Source organism: Solanum lycopersicum, chromosome 7 (assembly GCF_036512215.1).
Source record: "Solanum lycopersicum chromosome 7, SLM_r2.1".
Taxonomy (NCBI): Eukaryota; Viridiplantae; Streptophyta; class Magnoliopsida; order Solanales; family Solanaceae; genus Solanum; species Solanum lycopersicum.
Genome location: NC_090806.1, coordinates 7,176,370 through 7,195,922, shown reverse-complemented (window position 1 = coordinate 7,195,922; position 19,553 = coordinate 7,176,370). Strand labels below are relative to the sequence as shown.

The window sequence follows — 19,553 nt, the reverse complement described above, 5'->3', positions numbered from 1 at the left end:
TAAAAGTTGTTAACATAATAAAAGTTAATTAATTTATATTTTACAGTCATAAAATAATTATATTTTGCTATCATTCACATATTTCTTTCTCATCACAGATTATTTATAAGAGGAATATAAACTTATTATAGATTTTAAAGATATATAATTTGAATAAATTAAAGAATGATTTAAAATTTTATTTTAGTTTCATCCATAGGTAATAATAATTGTCTATCATTCACATATTTCTTTATTATCACAAATTATTTATAAGAGAAATATAAGTTTTTATTTAAGTTATATGTGCAACTTATTTTCATTTTAATAATATATAATTTGAATATATTACTTGAAAGATTTAAGATTTATTTTATTTTCATTCATTAATAATAGTAATTGTCTATCATCCACACGTGAAAAGGGAAAAATAGAAGAAAGAGATGTTAGGGTTATGTGGGTAATTTGGAGATTGTATAAAAATATCAAGGGCAAAAAGGTAAAAATGTGGACAACTTAAAACAGCTTATAAGCTGGAAAAAAAAAAGCACCCCTACCCCAGCTTTTAACTTTTGGCTTAAAATAACTTAAAATAAATTATTTAGAGTATTGCCAAACAGATAAATAAGTCAAAAATCAGTTTTTAAGTCAATTTGACCAGCTTTTAAGTTGAGTCAAACAGACTCTTAAGCCTTTAACTTGTTTTAAGAGGTTTCTATTTATAAAATTAAAATTTAATCAATATATACAACGTAATTTTTCAACAAAGGGTATCGTTTGATATCCATTGAATCAAGGTAAGTCCGCCACTGAAGGTCGCCACTGAAGGTAATATTTGAAATTGTAATTAACTATAGGAATATCAAATTGCTAATTCACACTATAAGACATAGTATAGATGAAAATGACGAGGGACGTAAAAAAATCAATTTAAATTCAGGCAAAAAATCTAAAGAAAGTAAATAATTAATCTCAGAATCATAATAACACCTATCCTAATACCCAGATAGATAAGATTACCCCTCCGTCCAACACAAAAAATCTAAAGAAACAAAAAAGAAATATAACAATAGTGCAAACCATCTTAAAATATGATACCACAAAAGTAGTATAAGTGCAAATACACGAGCACTACGTAGGCAACATAGGCTGATTGACAAAAAATTAAGAAATATATTCTATAATGAATATTAATTGTATTTTAAAAAAAAATTGATAACTATACATAAATTCAATTTTATTCGAAAAACTATATTTATTATTTGTGTATTTGTATTCGTACGAATATAATATATATTCATTCTCTCTGTCAAATGTATTTGTATCCAATTAAAAAAAAGATGAATATCGTTGTATTTCGAATACAATTGATACAAAATAAATAAAAAATGCAATGCAAAATATAATTCAGTGTATTTCTAGTATAATTAATACAAAACAAATACTAAATACAATGTAAAATGTATAAAAATTACAATCCTCTCTCCTCCCTCTCTCGATCTTGCTCGCTTCTCTCCTCCCTCTCTCGATCTTACTCGCCTCTCTCGATCTCATTCGTCTCTCTCTTTTTAATATGTATTCATTTTGATACAAATTAGTTTATACTTGTATGTTTTTCTCCAAAATCCGTGAAAAATACACTTTCTCCTCTCTCTTTCTCCCAAATCTCTGTCTCCTCTCTCCTGACATTTTGTTATTATTCATAATTAAATAAACTTTAGCTATAGAATGCCTAATATTTGCTATTTTTAAAAGATTATCATGGTTGGGCCTATATGGCCCATTTGGAAATTAAAAAGAGATGTAGTCCAATGGACTCATCCTTGTGCAAAAGAAAGGTAAGAATTAGTACTTTTTCAACAAGAGGTTAATTAAAGGGAAATAAACTAATTAATTTCAGAACTTCAGATTTAAGTTGGCTCGCACTACAAATGTCATCGGGCTATCTTACAATTACACTAGAAAGGAGATTTCGGATACATTACTCGACATTCTGATATATTATGTTTTAATTTTAAATACATTATTCAATGTCTCGGTACATTATTTTTTTTATTTCAAATAAGTCACTCAATGTTCCAATGCATCATGTATAATGATGTATTCGATCAATACATCGCGTAAAGTAATGTATTACGTTTCGATACATCGTGTATAGTGATGTATTTGAACGATTTATCATGCAAAATGAATGTATACCAAGCTAGAGAGAAAAACCACTTTGAGAGCAAAATGAGGTATTCCATAAACTATACAAGAAAAATAATCTCTGAAAGAAAAATAGAGTGTGAGCGATATTTTAGTAAGGTGAAATCAAAAGAGTGCTATTTCTTTTGAGTGTGCAGTAGTCATTTTGAAATTATATTCGTGACTACACAGTATAAAATTCCTTACTATGGTGATATCAGTTGTTTTTCTTGACCCATAATTTTTTCCTTATTTAAAAAGATTTCCACATAAAAATTTTAGTATCATTATTTTTCCATTTATTTCTATTATTTTAAATTATTTTTCCTCGGGAGTTTGTTGTAGCCACATGAAAAACTTTATTTTATTTTATAAAGTTTTGAAGAAAGCATTTTTCTAATATAATACATGCTATCAATGATTTTAAAATTAAGCATGTGGACTGATTTTGTCATAAAGAACCTAGGGAGTCTCATTTAAAGGAATCAAATAGTTTTATATAAGTGCATTTTAGATGCTTTAACAGTAGGATTACAAATTTTGATAAATTGGAAAGATCCCAGTTCTCATTTTTTAAGATGTGATTAACTTATTTCATTAGTTTTTAAAAAATGACCTTCTATTTTTTTAGTCTGTTTAGAAAAAATGATCTCATTTTTTTTTATATTTTAATTCAACTTTTCACGTGATATGTTTAAGGCCACAAAATCAAAGGACAATTTTGTACATTTAACCTAACTTTAATTTAAGACCACAAGATTCAAAAGTCTTCTTTTTATTCTTAAATTTCATGTCAAGTCAAATCAGGTCATTCTTTGTAAAACAAAGAAAATATATTATTTTACGATATTTAATATATTTATCTATTTTGTAAAATTAATAAATAATTTTATACTTATTTTCTAATTTATTCTTGTTATTAATTATAACCGTCTTTTAATTATAATTTTTAAAACATTATATTTTGTTATATCCAAAATGTAAGGTAATAAACTTATTCTTTGATTTATAGATTCATAAAACTTGTACGAAAAACAATAGTGAATAAGTATAGTAGGATGGAGGGAATATTATATTAAGGTTTAACTTGACTTTAAACCTTCAACTTTGAGTATACACAAATAAACACTTAAATTTATATAAAATGAACAAACAGACACACACGTCTTGCATAACATATTTCAGATAATCCACTGTGTATGTATGTAGGATGCAAATTGACACATAGGATGCCATATGCATTACACATTCTGCAGTTTTATTTCCCAAAATACTACTAAGAGAGCCAAAACACCTTATAACAAATCAATCTTCTCTTGAGCATTACATAACCTTGCATCTATTTTCTTATTTGTCACATAATCATGATTCAACTTTACAACATTTGCAGCAGAGTGATCTTAGTATACATAAAAGTGTCTCAAAGTTGGGACAGAAGGTCAACAAGATCTTTGCGCGGCGTGCATATAGCCTTCAAAGGCTTGTTCTGCATACTCATTCTAGCATGATAACTTGCTTCCAAACTTTCCTCTTCCTCAATTTGCCACTCAAAGCATTGAATAAGAGCACCTAACGCCAACGAAACGGCTCGTAATCCCATATCAGTACCAGGACATGCTCTTCTCCCCATTCCAAATGGTATAAGTTTGTAATTAAACCTTTCTGTTTCCCCTTGTGTAGCCTCAAATCTCTCTGGCTTGAACTTTTCAGGATCATCCCATACTTTGGGATCACGGTGGACCGCCCAAGCGTTGATAAGAAGCATTGTATGTTTTGGTACATCATATCCTCCCACAGTACAATCTTCCGTTGAATAATGAGGCAATAGAAGTGGTACTGGAGGATATAATCTCATTGTCTCATTGACAACACAACGTAAATATGGAAGCTTGGTGAGATCAGATTCGCGTACTAAACGTTTGTTCCCAACTTTGTTGTCAATATCAGCTCTTAGCTTATGCAATACCTCAGGATGAGCTAATAGAAGCCTCATTACCCATTGGATTGTCGATGACGAGGTTTCTGTTCCTGCAACAAAAACAACCTGCATTCCCAATAAATGCAACTATCAACATATCTACCTTCTGTTGGATATCCAAAAGCAAGTGCTCATGTTTGTACATCTAAAAATCATAGACAAAGTTCAACATTTATCCTACTCTGATTATGCCAAATATCTATCCTATATTGTAAGCCTGAGAAAACTAGAGATAACACCAAGTTCATCCACAAAACATTTTCATCAGAAAATGTGTATCATACAGAACGAGAACTAAATGATAATCTATGTTGGATACTTATTTTGGATGGATCGCTCATGTGGACTAATTTGATCCAGTTAGGAGAAACAGATAAGAAGAGTTCAAGTCGCAAATTACCACATCTACACCTTCGTCCTTTCTAATTCTATAATAACACATACACAATACATTTAGTTTGTGGATTCAAAACTTTGTTTCCTAGTGATTCGATTCAAAGTTGTATAGCAAGACCAACGATTCTTCCGTTATATTAAGGTACACATCCGTTGTTTATTGATCTAACAATCAGCTCAGATAAAAATGCAACATGAATCCAAGTGACAGACATCACAGAAAAGATATAAACCATGCAATTTGGAACCCTATGAAACAAACCTTTTGAGCAATCACATCTAAGTTATAAAATTAATGGGAATACGAACCAGCATAATACTTTTGATGATATCGTCTGTGTAGAATTCAGGTTCTGATTCCTGGAAAGACAGCAGAGTTTCAATCAGCGTATTGCTGCTATTTGACTTTAGACCACTGATTTTATTGCGTCGAAATTCATCAAGCAAGGTATTGAGGAATTCATTTCTTTTACTATGAATAACATCCATCTTCTTCTCAAGTCCTTTATAACCAAACCATCTCAAAATTGGCAAGAAATCAATCATATTCAAAAATGATATAGTAACTAAGAAAGTCCCTCTAAGTTTTTCAATTATTTCGATCCCTTTCTCCATACCAGCATCTTCTTCCTTCACAATATGTTTTCCAGCAATAATTTTAGTCATCAGATTGAAAACTAAAGTAAAAGCCCAATTCGTCAAATCTACTTTCTTACTACTATTTATCGTTGAAAATCTGTACAAACAACGGATAAAAGTTGTAATTTCTTCATCTCGAAGAGTACAACTCTTTGAAAGGCTCTGCGATGAAAATAACTCAACCACAGTTAAACGACGAAGAATCCTCCAAAGCTGTCCATAAGGTGCCCAAACATAAACAATATAATTATAAGTGAATTTGTCACCAGCTAATGTTTTAGGTCTGTTTGCAAATATAACATCGTTTCTTGTTAAACATTCTTCGACAGCAGATGGAGAAGACACAACAATCACAGGCATATTATACCCTAATTTGAGGTATAAAACAGGGCCATATTTAGCTGATAAAGAGGTTAGAGTAAGATGAAGAGCATTTTTGACAAGGTAAAGATGACCAATTATTGGAAATGAAAATGGACTTGGTGGGAGATTTCTTTTTCTATGGAAAAAGTATCTGAATAAAATTGGAGTAAAAAACGAAAAGATAGCTAAGTAGAACAAGTAGGAAGAGTAGTGGGTTTCCATTTCTTTGAAGCAAAGAAGAATGATTGAGCTGTGAATGAAAGAGGCACTTACTAACTATTTAAAAGTGTAGTGGATAAGTCACCATTCGTGGTCAGTTGACTATGTATTTGTCTTACAAAATAAAATAAATATATATGTACAAAATTAATTGACAACTCAATGATAAATATGTTTGTATGGGTGGTGAAAAATACTTTTCACGGTAGTGTTTTGAACTCTACTGAAATTTAAAACCCCAAACTCAATTCTGACTCAAACGAAATTAATACAAAAAAAAAAAACTATTTAAGGTATAGAAATTTCAAAGCCAACGTGCTGAAATAGAGATTAATTTAGTACTTGGAATAAAAATAGAGTTTGAGAGGACCACGCAAACGACTTTGTATACTTCTTTCTAATAAATAAAAATATAGTAAAGAAGACTAAGAGCTTGATTCTCTTTTTATTTTCCAAACCTAATCTATATTTTTATTATATACATCATATATCTACACATATTGATGATACGTTATTCACGTTGTAAACACCATTTACTTTGAAATTATATAATATTTAAAACGTTTTCTCTCTTTCTTATGTTCCCTTCTCAATTTTTTCCCACAACTATGTGTATATTGGTCCTCCTCTTAACTATGTCCTTATCCAAGCAAAGTTATGGACCAAGTCAAAAAAAATATATATTTTATTTGAAAAAAATGAGGACTTGGCCTTGTGGAAAATGATTTAGTGTTATAACTATTTTTTTTCAATTTTAAAATGATTCTTTGATATTCTAGAAATCAAACCTCACAAAGAATAAACTTTTAAATAATGCTTCCTTCGTTCGAAATTGTTCATCATGTTGTGTTATTAAAAGTCAATTTGACTTATTTTCAAGGGTAAATTAGATCACATTAAGTCGATATTTTAAACAAAAAAAATTAAATATTCTAAAGCTATATGAAAAGTACTATAAATTATAATTTTTTGCATATTAATATGATGAAAAAATTCATCTTAAAATGTTAGTCAAAGTTTTTATAGTTTGACTCTAAAAATAAAAAATTATGACAAACAATATCAAACGTAGAAAATATTTAATTTAATTTCATAGATATGATTAAAAACAAATATAAGATTATTCGGACCGACCCGACAATAAAGCAGGTCAAGACTCAGCAACACCTTTAGGCCCAAAAATTTGGTGCCTCAATTTTAGGTAATAGACTTAACAGTGTAGTTAGTTTATTTTTTATTTTTAAAATAAAAGAAATAGTGTACTAGTTTTTCTCATAAAATAGTAAGATCATTTTCTTGATATTGATTGATGTGTCAGTTTGAACTATAAATTGGAAAAAAGCTGAAGGTAAATATTTATTCATTAGTAAAATGTAAGAGCAAAAGAATGTGATTAAATTAAGATTTAAAATAAAAATGTAAGATATAAGAGTTGAATGTGAATAAATTAAGAAATGGCTATTCTTTAAAAAAAAAAATCATTTTTTAAGTATAACTACAATTATATTGAAATGGCGAAATATTATATTTTGATATTAGATTTTCAACTTCTTTAAATCTAAAATTATCATATTTTTTTATCACAAAATTGTTATTTTAAATATTTTTATTTTATAGGTGTACTTTTTTGTTAGAATTTATATATCCATGATTGATTATATTATCAATTGAAAAATGAATAGTCACACAAAAAGTTTTAAAAAAATAAAAATAAACAATATATTGAATTTTATTTTAAGGAGTCAAATTAATTTTTGGCTTTAGACCATGAACTTTCTTGAGCCGCCCATGTCCCTATCTCATGGAAGGAGAGAAAGCTATTTTCGAGAACTCTCGGTCCAAGTGTAGTAAACCAAAATAGCTATAAAAGAGAAAATACAAAAGTGAAGAAACATAACAGTTAATAATTTTTAAGGAAAACATTACATAACATTCAGAAAAAGAACAATAACAATCACAAAATAATTCGATAATTAAATAAATTAAACAATAGAGGATAACACATATCAAAAGACAATAGCTAATTAGCTATGATAGCCAATAAAACTACATGAATAGCGATAATACTACCATAGACACTGTACTCTAGACTAGTATCATGCCTATCCCGCTAAAAATGAGACAACACTCAATTATACACTAACCTTCTACCTTAAACGCAATTATTTTGTGAAAATTTTTTCATGTTAAGATAAACAACTACAAATATGGATTTAGGTTGTTCACAACCATCTATGATAGAAGGAAAAGTGTGAAAAAGTAAATCAACACAATCATTTTTATGTGGAAATTTCCTTGGTCAAGGAAGGAAAAGATCATGATAAACGTATCTCTCCTAATAGAATTATCTCAAATTGTTTTGCACTAGATGTGGTAAGAAACACTATAACAAGTATATGACATGTATGGATGGTTTATTTAGTATGGAAAGAGTGGTCACAAGATAAGAGATTTCTCATTGCTCGTTACTAAGGGAAGGAATGGTAGGCCAATTCAACCTAGTGGTCCCAGTTCGAATGCTCCAAAGCAAAATAGATTTTATGCCCTTCAGACTCAACAAGATCGTGAAGGTTCTCCGAATATGCTGACCGGTATAATGAAACTTTTTCATTTTTATGTTTATTCTTTACTTGATCCCGATATTATCTTATCGTTTGTTACTTCTTATAAATTATGAGACTTGATGTTGATCTGAAAAACCTTTATAATCCATTTTCATGTCGCTACTCTTGTTAGTGATGCTATTGTGGCTAAGAGAGTCTACAAAAAAAATTCTATTTCCGTTTCTCATGGAGATCTTGTAAAGCTTGATATATTAGATTTTGATGTTATTCTGGAGATAATTGACTTCATGCATGTTATGCTTCCAAATATTATAGAATCTGATTGGTCACTTTCAAGGTTTCTCACGAACCTATCATGTCACTGAAAGGGGCAAAAGTATGTTTTTAATGGTCAGTTTATACTTCACCTAAAGGCTAGGAAAACAATTTCTAAGGGTTAAATTTATCATCTTGTTTGAGTTATATATGTAGGCGAATCCTGTTAGTCCTTTCAGAGAATGTGAGTTTGGTTGGTTTTTTGTTGTTGTATCTTGTGTTCCCCGTGTTCGTGAAGCTTGACGTCATACGCATAGGGACCTGTGAGTGGGTCCCCGCATTTACGGAGAGGCTCCCACATTCATGGAGGGTCGGGGCCTCATTAAAGTCCGCATTTGTGAAGGACCCCTGGAAAGAATGTTTTCCAAATTTTAGGGTTTCAGCACCATTTCTCTATTATTGAGTTTTAGGAGCTTTCGTGTGGCGATTTAAACAAAGGTTTTTCAAAAGAAATATTTGGGTAACGATTTCTAATCTTAAATATTCATTTACTCATTATTGTTTATGGTTATAAATGTTTAATCAAGGTTTAGAAATGATAAATTGAGGGTTTTTTATGAATTTAGTTTTTGAAGTATCAAGTGACTTGTGTGATCTTTCTCCTTCACCTTTATATGAGGCTTTTGTAGGATTTTGAGAGGTAACTACTTGTCATTTCGGCTGGTCCTTTTGTTTCTTATTTTATGTTTTGTTCTATATGTGGAACAAAGACATGAGATTTGTATTTATCTTTCAATTTATTATTTTATTCATTGAGGTTTGTACATGCGACAATAAAATTTTAGTGGCATTTGAAATTGGCTAAATTTTCCGCACTTGTGCTATTCTTGATTTATTTTTGACATTTATTCATATTGTTAGGTATGAGGCTGAATTGTCTTGACGAGATTAGACGAATATGCTCACATCCATTTTTAGACCGTGACATTATAATATAACAACTTTAATTATAGTGATAATTTTCTATAGTATTTCTCACCTTTATTAATGACAATTTATTTCTTTGTTGTTGAATCTATTTATATATTTGGCAAATTTTGTTTTGTTATAATTTACATAAATAAATTTTTTGCATAAATATAATCATTTTTTAATTAACCTAAAAAGAAAAGTATTTGATATATATATGTATATATTATCTTTCATCATTTACTTTATGGATGAAATCATGACCGTCAATCAATCTCATCCAACGGCCTACATAAATCCTAGACTAAGAAGTCTATACGTGTTGTAAATCCCAATTTTCTCTTCATTTCATACTACATAATTCTATTTCCTCCAATCTAAACAACCCTAAAGGAACCTATGAACTCCATTAATGGATTTCCTTAAAATCAATCTTTGATTGTTGGCGTTGGGTTACATAAATTCCTCAATTTCCACATAAATTCATATTATAAGCTATCACTATTGGATCTCAACTTTTTTGGGTATGTTTTTCTATTTCTTGTCTTCTCCTTTATGATGATTTTGTTATGATTGCTTTGCATCTTTATGCCATTTTTTTTTATCATGTCTTTGTTATGGGTTATTTCACTATCAGAAAACTGTAAATTACATGAGATTTTTCTGGAAATTAGTAAGGAAATTTGCAGGAAAATAAGTTTCTTACGAATTTTCATATCCATTTCTAGAAAAATTTCCACGTAATTCACAGTTTTCTTGAAGTGTTTGAGCCAATGATCTTTTTAGAAACAACCTCCACTATGCTTATAGTAAAAAAAATATAATATTTAATACTATAATTTTGTCAATGAGTTTAGCTTTCTCGTCAATATCTACAATGTTTATGTATCTTGCGACTATTATAGTATTGTTCTCCATATATTTTCTTGTTTTGGTAATGATACAACGTGTAAAATGAGGTTAAGTTATGAATATAAATGTATTTTTACCTTTAAATCAATTTTTTTCTTGATTAAGAAGAAATCATTATCATTAATTTTTTATTTTTTGATATTTTTCACAAATATCAACTGATTTAATCTGCAAGGTCATTGGAGAGTGTAATAATTATATGTAATGAGGTCACTTGTTCACTTGTTGCTCAGTAACTAGCATATTGATGATAGTGCTTTAAAATGTTGAGACTAGTTCTTTTTTTTTTCCCTATAATTTGAAAAGCATCTGAATTACAACAATTATCCAGTGTTGAGACTGTTATTTTCAAAGTAATTAATATTTTGATTGTTTGTTAGCGCGAAGCTCAATTGAAATAACAAAAATTTATGGTCATCTATTCATAGGGTTGATTAGAAGAACTGCTGTAATGGAATTTTCAGGCAAAGAAAACGACGTGGAAGAGTGTTTACCAGCCGGAGTGTTTGAGATACCTGGAGAGCCAGCTGTTGTTATTAACGGATTGCCTCCAAATGTTGATGACACATTTTTACCATGCCCAGTAGTTACTGATACAGAATCACATAAGAATGCTGTTTTTGGCAAATTGTTTGAGGGAAGAAAAGTTCGCAAGTTATTTGGAGATAATTATTACAATGGGAAAGTAATTAAGTTTGATGAGGAAACTGGTTGGTTTAGTGTGAAGTATGAAGATGGTGACAACGAAGATCTTGAATGGCGTGAGCTGGAAGAAATTCTTCAGCCTTTGGACATTAATATTCCATTGGAAAAAGTAGTGAAAAAGTTCATCAAGAAAAAGCACTAATCTCCTAGTTTATTTTCTGATGATACATTGTTTGTTTGTTTGTTTTGCTTTTGTTATCACATTATTTGAAAGTTGCAACTATTTCTTGTTTAAAAATGTTGATTGATGATTTCGTTATCATCTGTTATGATTTCCTTGCATCTTTATGTTGTTTTTGTTATGAGTTACGAGAGCCAATGATCTTTTAGAAACAACCGCTCTACCTCCATGTAGGGCTGTTCAAAACCGAATCGAAACCGATAAGTCGAACAGATAAAAAAGTTATTGGTTTATAGTATTGGGTTATTAGTTTAGTGATTTAAATAACGGTTTTGATTTTTTTTGTTATCGGGTTATCGGTTCTTAACGGTTTGAAGTTTTTTCTTAACGGTTTGAAGTTTTTTCTTAACGGGTTAACCGATAACCCGATACTAAATTAAATAATTATATTTATACCATTTTGTATAGAAAGTCCTCGACTTAGAGTTTGATTTCCTACCTTTATTTTTGGTTGTCTATTATTTGGTTTGTCACCTTGTTTCTAAGTGATTTTCAATGTTTTTTCTTTTGTGTCAAATCTTAACGGTTAAACCGATAACGATGAAAAATCGATAAACCAATAACCGATAAGTCAATATCTTAATGATTCTATAACGGTTTAGCATCTCCACAAATCGATAACCAATAAAACAACCCGATAAACTTTAAAACCAAACCGAATCAAACCGACCGATACGCAACCCTACCTCCATGGGTTAGGGCAAAGTATGCTTACACCTACACTATTCATATCCAACCTAGTACAAAGTGAACTTGTTAGTAAAAATTTATAATATTGATAATTGTCAATGAATTTTGCTTTCTTGCATGTGAATAACTGCAGTGTTATTTATCTTGTGACTATAATAGTATTGTTTCTCCATAAATTTTCTCTTCTTTTGGTAATGATACAATGTGATGAGGTAAAATTATGAATTTTCTTTTCATTTACTATGTGGCTTTGGTATTTCAGAGTTCTCTCAAATTTGCAAGTAAATAAAAATGATAAAGAGAATAGAATTAGAAATGTATTTTCAGCTTTAATCTCTTTTCTTTTTCTTGATTAAGAAGAAACTACTATCATTAGTTTTATTTTTTATATTTTTCACACAAATATGTAACAGATTCCAAATCTATGCATAATCTTAGTTTTTATATAAAAACAACACACAAGAAATTCTTTTCTAATCAATTAATTAACTCGCAAGGTCCAGAGGAGGAGTCAGGGTTTTCAATAAGGGGGTTCAAAATGTGTAGAAATAGATAACCAAAGGGGGTTCGACACTACTACACATACATATAAACTTTATTTTAACCATGTATAAATAATATATTTTTCATGCCCAATAATTACCGATGCAGAATCATATAAGAATATTGTTTTACCTATCAGTTTAATATAAAGTTCTTATTCTAATTAGTTGTGTAAAAATAATTGCTTGTATAGACTTACTTTTAAGTTGCTTTTAAGCATATATTATTAAGTTGAAAATCTTAACTTTTTCAGTTTTAGCTTCTCTTTTTTGTTGTTATTATAGCTTGAAATAAGTATTTGAAATAACTTTTTAACCTTAAAAGACTTTTTTTTTTCTGGTAAGAATAAAAAATAAGTTATCCATATGAACTCTTAATATTTACTTGGCCATAAATTCTTTTCATTTTCTAAAAAAAATTATCGTTGGAATTAAAGATAGAGTTGTGTTTGGTATTACTTTCTTTCAAAAAAAAAACATTTGTAACATTAGAATGTAATTAAATACAACTTTAAAAGTGATTAATGGGTTGAAAAATAGATTATTAGTTATTTTTTAAAATTAAAATACAACTTCAAGTTGGATTTATGAATACATATAGTTCTACACCTTTATGAATTTATACATATAAAAATAAGTTATGTAACTTTCAAAAGTACATCATGAATACATATAATTCTACACCTTTTTGATGACTTGTTTTAATCTAAAACAAACATAAAATTCATTTCCAAAAATAAAACCAGATGCGATAGATTCATTAGGGTTCCACTCAGTAGAGTCAAAGAAATATTTCTTGACTCTAATTCTTAATATAATGGGTTTAATGAATTTATCGAAAAAGAAATTGCATTATTGATCATATATCACATGAATTTTATCTATAATCATGTTAAATCTTCTAATATTAAAGAAAAATTTTGACTCATAAATTTTCTTCCAAAGTAGTAAATTTATTCCAAGTAATTAAGTTATACATACAAAAAGTATTTTAATCATCAATGCATATAATTTTACATGTTTTTATGAGATAATGCCCAAGTATCCCTCAACCTATGCCCGAAATCTCAGAGACACAGTTATACTATATTAAGGTCCTGTTACCCCTGAATTTATTTTATTAATAATTTTTTACCCCTTTTTAGCCTACGTGGCACTATCTTGTGTGTTTTTGGGATTTCGGACATAGATTGAGGGGCTACTTGTGCATTTTCCCTTTTTTTATCGTCTCATTTCAACGTAGAAGAGATGATATTTACTTGGAGTTGGTTAATCATGTTACGACATCAATCATTAGACGAATTTAAATCATGTATTCTCGTTATTATCTCTTTTCCTAGGACAAGTTATAATATTTGCAACTATTAGATTTGATTAATACAAATGAATTAATAAAGTATACAATCATAATACAAGTTTTATTATGTAAACACTTTATATTTAGGTTAAGTCGTCACAGATTTCACAACCCTTGATTGTGGGATTTAGCCGCTCATGATAATTGAGGTAATAAAGTATGCAATCGCATTCATTGAATAAAAATTTACTTACAGAAAATATTAAAAATTTCGGACTTACAGAAAATATCAAAAATCTATAGTTTTCTTTCAGAGATTCCATTATTTTCTACTATATGTCTATGTTTTCTTTCATAAATTCCATTATTTTCTGGAGTATTTGGAGTTTTGGACATGACAATTGTCTTGTAATTCCATAGTTTTCCAAGTGCTTAATGAATTCATTGTTGATGAACTCACCACCTCCATTACATTGAAAGGTTTTAAATTATCTTCAAAAGTATTTTCTGAAACTTATACAAAAATATCAAAAATCTCAGACTTTTTTATTGGATACAACCAGGTGTATCTAGTGTTATCATCGTCCATCGATAAACAATACATAGTACTTCATGTGTTAAGAAGATTCAATAGAGGTTGTAACCCAAAGATCACAATGAATTTTTAATAATGGTTCCTTCTCAATCAAATTCATCAAACTCAAGGGTGCAACAATTATCTTTTGCTAGCTTGATAACAGATATAATTTTTTTAATTAATATCAGGTTCTACTAGTATCTCGTTAATCTTCAGACCTGACCTAATTGTATTCCCAACACGTGTAATGTTTAAACGACATCTATTATCAACAATTATCTTATCAGCTTGATTGTAAGTCTTAAGATCAGATAAGTTACCTTTGTTTTTAGTCAGGTGGTTGGTTGCTCCATAGTCAACATAAATAGCATTGTCCTCAACATGTGTATCTTGAAAATTGACTATTGCTAAGGCTCTATTCTGATTGTAATTATAGCTATCTACCTCTTACCTCTTGTGTAGAGAGAGTCATGTTATGATTCTCCTATGGCACTTTCTCATCATCTTCTCTCATGTCAAAGTCTCCAAGAGCATTGACAAACTAGTTGAGTGTGGGATATGGTGCCTTTCCAAGCTTAACTATCCTGAAGGTCCTATATTTTAGGCCTAGACCTCGAGCAAAGTTGATTATTTTGCTACCCTTATCGACAGGTTTCTGAATGGCTACAAGGACATCGCATATTCCTTTGAACTCTTTTAAATACTCATCAAGTTTTTGGCTCCCAACTTGATGTTTTGGAGTTGTTGTTTGAGTTGAATCCTTGTTTATATTTGCTTGAAGATATATTTCTTCTAGGCATTCCCGCATCTCTTGATCTATCGAACAATCTGTTGGGTTTTATTTGCCCTAAATTTCTTATCATAAATAGGTTTTCCTTGTAGGAAAAGGTTTTGGATTGACTAATCCTTTTCTTGTAGGAATAGGTTTAGGACTCTATAAATAGAGGCATGTTCCTTCTAACTTAATTAACATTCACAATGTAATCTTAAGGGCTTTGAGAGTTTTGGTTAGGGGGAGAATTTATGGGTCACAAGCTTGATACGTTATCGCTTGTGCGAACCTCCCATGTATTCCGAGTGAATTGGTTGAGGTTGTTTCCCTCTATATTTTGTACTCTCATATTTATAGTGGATTGCTCATCTCCTTTGTGGACGTAGGTCGATTGACCGAACCACGTTAAATCTTTGTGTCTTTTGGTATATTTCTCGTTGTCGTTGTCTTTCGAGGTTTGCTTTACTATCTTTCCGCGTTTACACCTGCTTAATTTCGGTCCTAACACAATCGACAGTGAGATACATGCTCTGCTCAGTCATATTTCCTCAACAACATATTTTTCTCTTCCCAAAGAGTCTTCAAATCTTCTTCTCCTTGCGTTCAATAATTTTTCCCTTCTTGTGGTACTTGATCGTCTATCTCCTTTTATCAAGTTGGTTACTTTCATGACCTGCATAAGCTGAATTCTCCAAATCAAGTACTTAGTAGGCTTAATCTTGACTGGACAAGCAACAATAAGATGGATGCGTAGACGAAGTTGACAAGGACATGAAAGTTGTGTTTGAGGCTATTGTTACAAGATTTTTGTGGTTTTTTTTTACTGCCCTAATACCATGTAGAAAGCACAGTACATAAAGGAAAAGAAGAGCTAAATATTATTGATATATTTTGTATATAAAATTACTGCACAATACCTCCTTATATATGTTGTTGGCAAGTTACAATATATGGGAGTTATACTTGAATTCTACTACTCTTACTAGTAATACATAACAACACTTACACTCCTAATGTAATGTATACTCCTAATGCCAACATGATTCTGCTTTTTTTTACGCTAGTCTCCAACAGGGCTCCATTATATAACAAAAATTTGGTCATCTATTAATAGGGTTGATTAGAAGGTCTAGTGGAAATGAATTTTTCATGTAAAGAATTAAATGTGGACAAGTCTTTAAAACGTGGAGTGTTAGAGATACCTGGAGAGCCAACTATAGTTATTAATGAGTTGTTAACCATGTTTTCAAATGCTGACATCTTTTTGCCCTGTCTCATAGTTACCAAAGCACAATCACATAAAAATATTGATTTTGGTCGATGGTTCGAAGTAAAAAAGTTCACAAGTTATATTAGACAGGTATTACAATGAAAAATTACTAAAATTTGATGAGGAAACTAGTTGGTTTAGGGTGAAGTATAAGATGGCGACATCGAAGATCTTGAGTGGCATTAGTTGAAAGAATTTATTCTTTCACAACCCAAAATGGGCGTGGTGACACTTGTATGTTTCCACCAAGATAAGTCAGCCTCAAACACAACGATAAACGAAAAGAATGCGAAAAATAATAGAGCATGAACAAGACAAAGGTGAAAAACTTATTCATTCTAAACAATACCCCAAAAATTGGATGGTCACGTGTATAAGACATTAAATACATAAAGTACGAAATTAAAAAGTAAGTAAAAGTCTCAATTTTTGTTTCTTGATTAGAGAAAAAACTTAAAAGAAAAATAAAAAAGGGCCCCGAGAAGGACAAGCAGCTACCTCTCAAGTCTTTTAACAAGTCCAAAAAAAGTGATCACGCTATATTGGGCTCAGTATCTACACAAGTGGTAGAAGTTAGGTTTTAGTACCAAAAACACGATATCTAGTAAGCAACCTAATAAACAAGGAAACCTAGGTACAATTCGACTACTCCATATATCTTAACTAAATCTCCTCAAACTACTATCTGCACAGAAAATAGCCCAACCTAACAGTTCTATAAAAAACCGGCTCAATATACATAATCCAAAGTCACAAGTCAACAGCCAACATGTATCACGTAAATCAAGCTCAATGTGAAGTAGGTCGATCACAGGAAACTAGTACATCAATCACAAGTAACAAGTAAGTCACACACAAACATATAAATGCATCAAATCACAAGAATCAATCTCGTGCCAAAATTATTTCCCATCCGCATACTATCACTATCCAAAACTAGTTCCCATCGACTTTATATCAAATCACTAGCCGAAATCATTTTCCATTGGATTAATATCAAATCACTAGCTGGAACTATTTCTCATTGATTTTATAGTAATCACTAGTCATAATAATTTTCCGTTGACTTAATATAAATCGTCGGTAAAGACCTCGACATCATAACAATCTCATGTTTCATCACAATGTTCAACAATTAACGCATTCAAGCTATATCATACTATCCGAAGAAACAACAAGTCATCCACATTCAAGCCATCAAGACATTTTATCACATCAATCAAACAGGATCATAACAATTAGCAATTACATATTGTTGTTATCATCAGGAAGCTTTTTCATTTATCCCTTCATTATTTATTAACATTAATCAAGCTGAGCAATAAGAACCTTCACTTGAACCCAGATTACTCCCTAACACACATACAATGAAGAGAAATAGATCATTCTACTAGATTACAAAACTTAACATCATTTGCCTCAAATCAACCAAATATCAACCCAAGACTTGAGTTTTTTGCTTTCGAATCAATTCCAAAGTCACACAATCAATAACAATCAAGTATTCACAATCACTCATCAAAGACAACCAATTCACACACCAATTATATAAGGAAATGGGTCAATCAACTCAAAACTCAATTTCAAAATGGAGGTTAAAATTCAGAAAACAGTACTTGAAAATAATGTTTTTAAGGGTATAGGAACTCATTAGTGAAAATCATTTCGAAAAGGAGATCAAAACCACTTCACAATCACTATTTTAAATCAAAACTCAAGTTCTTACAAACCTTGTCATTTTTCAAATCCCAAATTATGATGTTAGATTATACAGTTTTATGATTATAAAAGCCTACTCAGACGATTTAGCACAAGACCTCCAAGAATTCCCCAAGCTCATAAATGAAAAATGGGGCATAAACCTAAAAAATGGCAAACAAACATCCTCCCAGATGTCGCTTAAGTGACCAGGGGTTCGCTTAGCTAAAAGCTCAGATCTCACTTAATCAATTTGACCTTCATTAATGCAGAGGTAGCTTAAACAGAGGTTCTTCGCAAAATCAAAGGTCTACAGGGGTTGACTCTTCACAAAAGCGGTTCAAACCTCGCTAAAGAGAGCGAGCCATCTCTAGCTAAAGCGGAGTGAACCAGAACAGAGACATCAAAAGATCAGCTAATACTCTAAAACTCGAGAGCACCTTCAAAATTCATTCGGAACCCCATACACAGATCAATTATGCTCAACGTTCCGAACTCAATAGAAACGTCAAAATGAAAATCTAAGGTCTCCTTGGTCGGACATATGTGAAAATCATAAGAAACTAGCTCACGCCTAAAAGGCTAAAACAAGCTCGAGACTTCTAAAAAATCAATCAAGGCCTAAAATTATCCCCCGAATCTAATGGAATTCTCATAATTTCGATCTGAGTATTCGAACCCTGAATAGTGACTAAAGTCAATTCAAAGGCTAAATTTTCACCATTTAACAATTTAGGACCTCAAATCCTTAAAAAAAGACTCAGAATCTGAAACAAACAACTTTAAAGGGCAAAATTTTACATTCCGAAAAATTCCAAAAGGCACCAAAAATCACTTTCTTAATAACATAGCCTTCCAAACTCAAAACTTACTAAATTCTCAACTTTTAACTCAAAGTTTAAAAGTAATTTTTCAAACTCAAACATAAAAGACTCGGGATCGATTTCGAAAAGATAAACAAATAATAAATTTATAAAACTTTTCAAAAATTACCTACTAGTCATACCATCTTCAGGCTTTGGCCATTAATACTCCATTAGAAAAAGTTGTCACAAAGATCATTAAGAAAAAAATAGAGATTTTTTCAGAAATTCGAGAGTAGAAGTTGAGATTAAGGTGTAAAAATGACAAAGATATGATAAATAAAATTATCGTATTTATATAAACTCGAAGCATGTCATACACTAATAAAAAAGTGAATATCGATCTAAAGAGAAGTCGGTAATTTCTGACCTCCGGAGGTCGATATTGTTAAGAGAATATTTTTTTTAAAAAAAAAAAGAAATAGAAAACCAACTACAAGGAGTGGGTTTTATGCAAAATAAAGCGGAAAACCAAATACCGACCCGTGGAGGTCAAA

At 30.4% G+C, this 19,553-nt stretch overlaps 2 protein-coding genes and 1 long non-coding RNA gene across 3 annotated transcripts; 1 reads left to right on the top strand and 2 right to left on the bottom strand.

The window, feature by feature from the left end:
* Positions 1 to 3,280: 3,280 nt before the first annotated feature.
* Positions 3,281 to 6,152, bottom strand: LOC101251394 (cytochrome P450 81C13). The gene is made up of 2 exons (XM_004242826.5): positions 4,850 to 6,152; positions 3,281 to 4,210 (listed from the first exon to the last, which is right to left on the bottom strand). Exons 1-2 carry the CDS (start codon positions 5,762 to 5,764, stop codon positions 3,587 to 3,589), a joined length of 1,539 nt encoding a protein of 512 aa, XP_004242874.1. The 5' UTR covers positions 5,765 to 6,152; the 3' UTR covers positions 3,281 to 3,586.
* A 3,723-nt stretch (positions 6,153 to 9,875) lies between these two features.
* Positions 9,876 to 11,438, top strand: LOC101244596 (dirigent protein 17-like). The gene is made up of 2 exons (XM_004243004.5): positions 9,876 to 10,073; positions 10,890 to 11,438. The coding sequence occupies exon 2, from the start codon at positions 10,913 to 10,915 to the stop codon at positions 11,306 to 11,308; it is 396 nt and encodes a 131-aa protein (XP_004243052.1). The 5' UTR covers positions 9,876 to 10,073; positions 10,890 to 10,912; the 3' UTR covers positions 11,309 to 11,438.
* A 2,642-nt stretch (positions 11,439 to 14,080) lies between these two features.
* LOC112941804 (uncharacterized) lies at positions 14,081 to 19,408 on the bottom strand. Its single transcript, XR_003247400.2, has 2 exons — positions 19,187 to 19,408; positions 14,081 to 16,494 (listed from the first exon to the last, which is right to left on the bottom strand). It is a non-coding gene; the product is annotated as an uncharacterized lncRNA (long non-coding RNA).
* Between the last annotated feature and the right edge of the window lie 145 nt (positions 19,409 to 19,553).

Bases quoted from the DNA above. Each gene is read 5' to 3' on its own strand.
- LOC101251394 (XM_004242826.5), bottom strand. From the start codon at position 5,764: ATGGAAACCCACTACTCTTCCTACTTGTTCTACTTAGCTATCTTTTCG. The intron at 4,211-4,849 runs GTTCGTATTCCC...TTGGGAATGCAG, and splicing joins TCATCAAAAGTATTATGCTG to GTTGTTTTTGTTGCAGGAAC.
- LOC101244596 (XM_004243004.5), top strand. From the start codon at position 10,913: ATGGAATTTTCAGGCAAAGAAAACGACGTGGAAGAGTGTTTACCAGCC.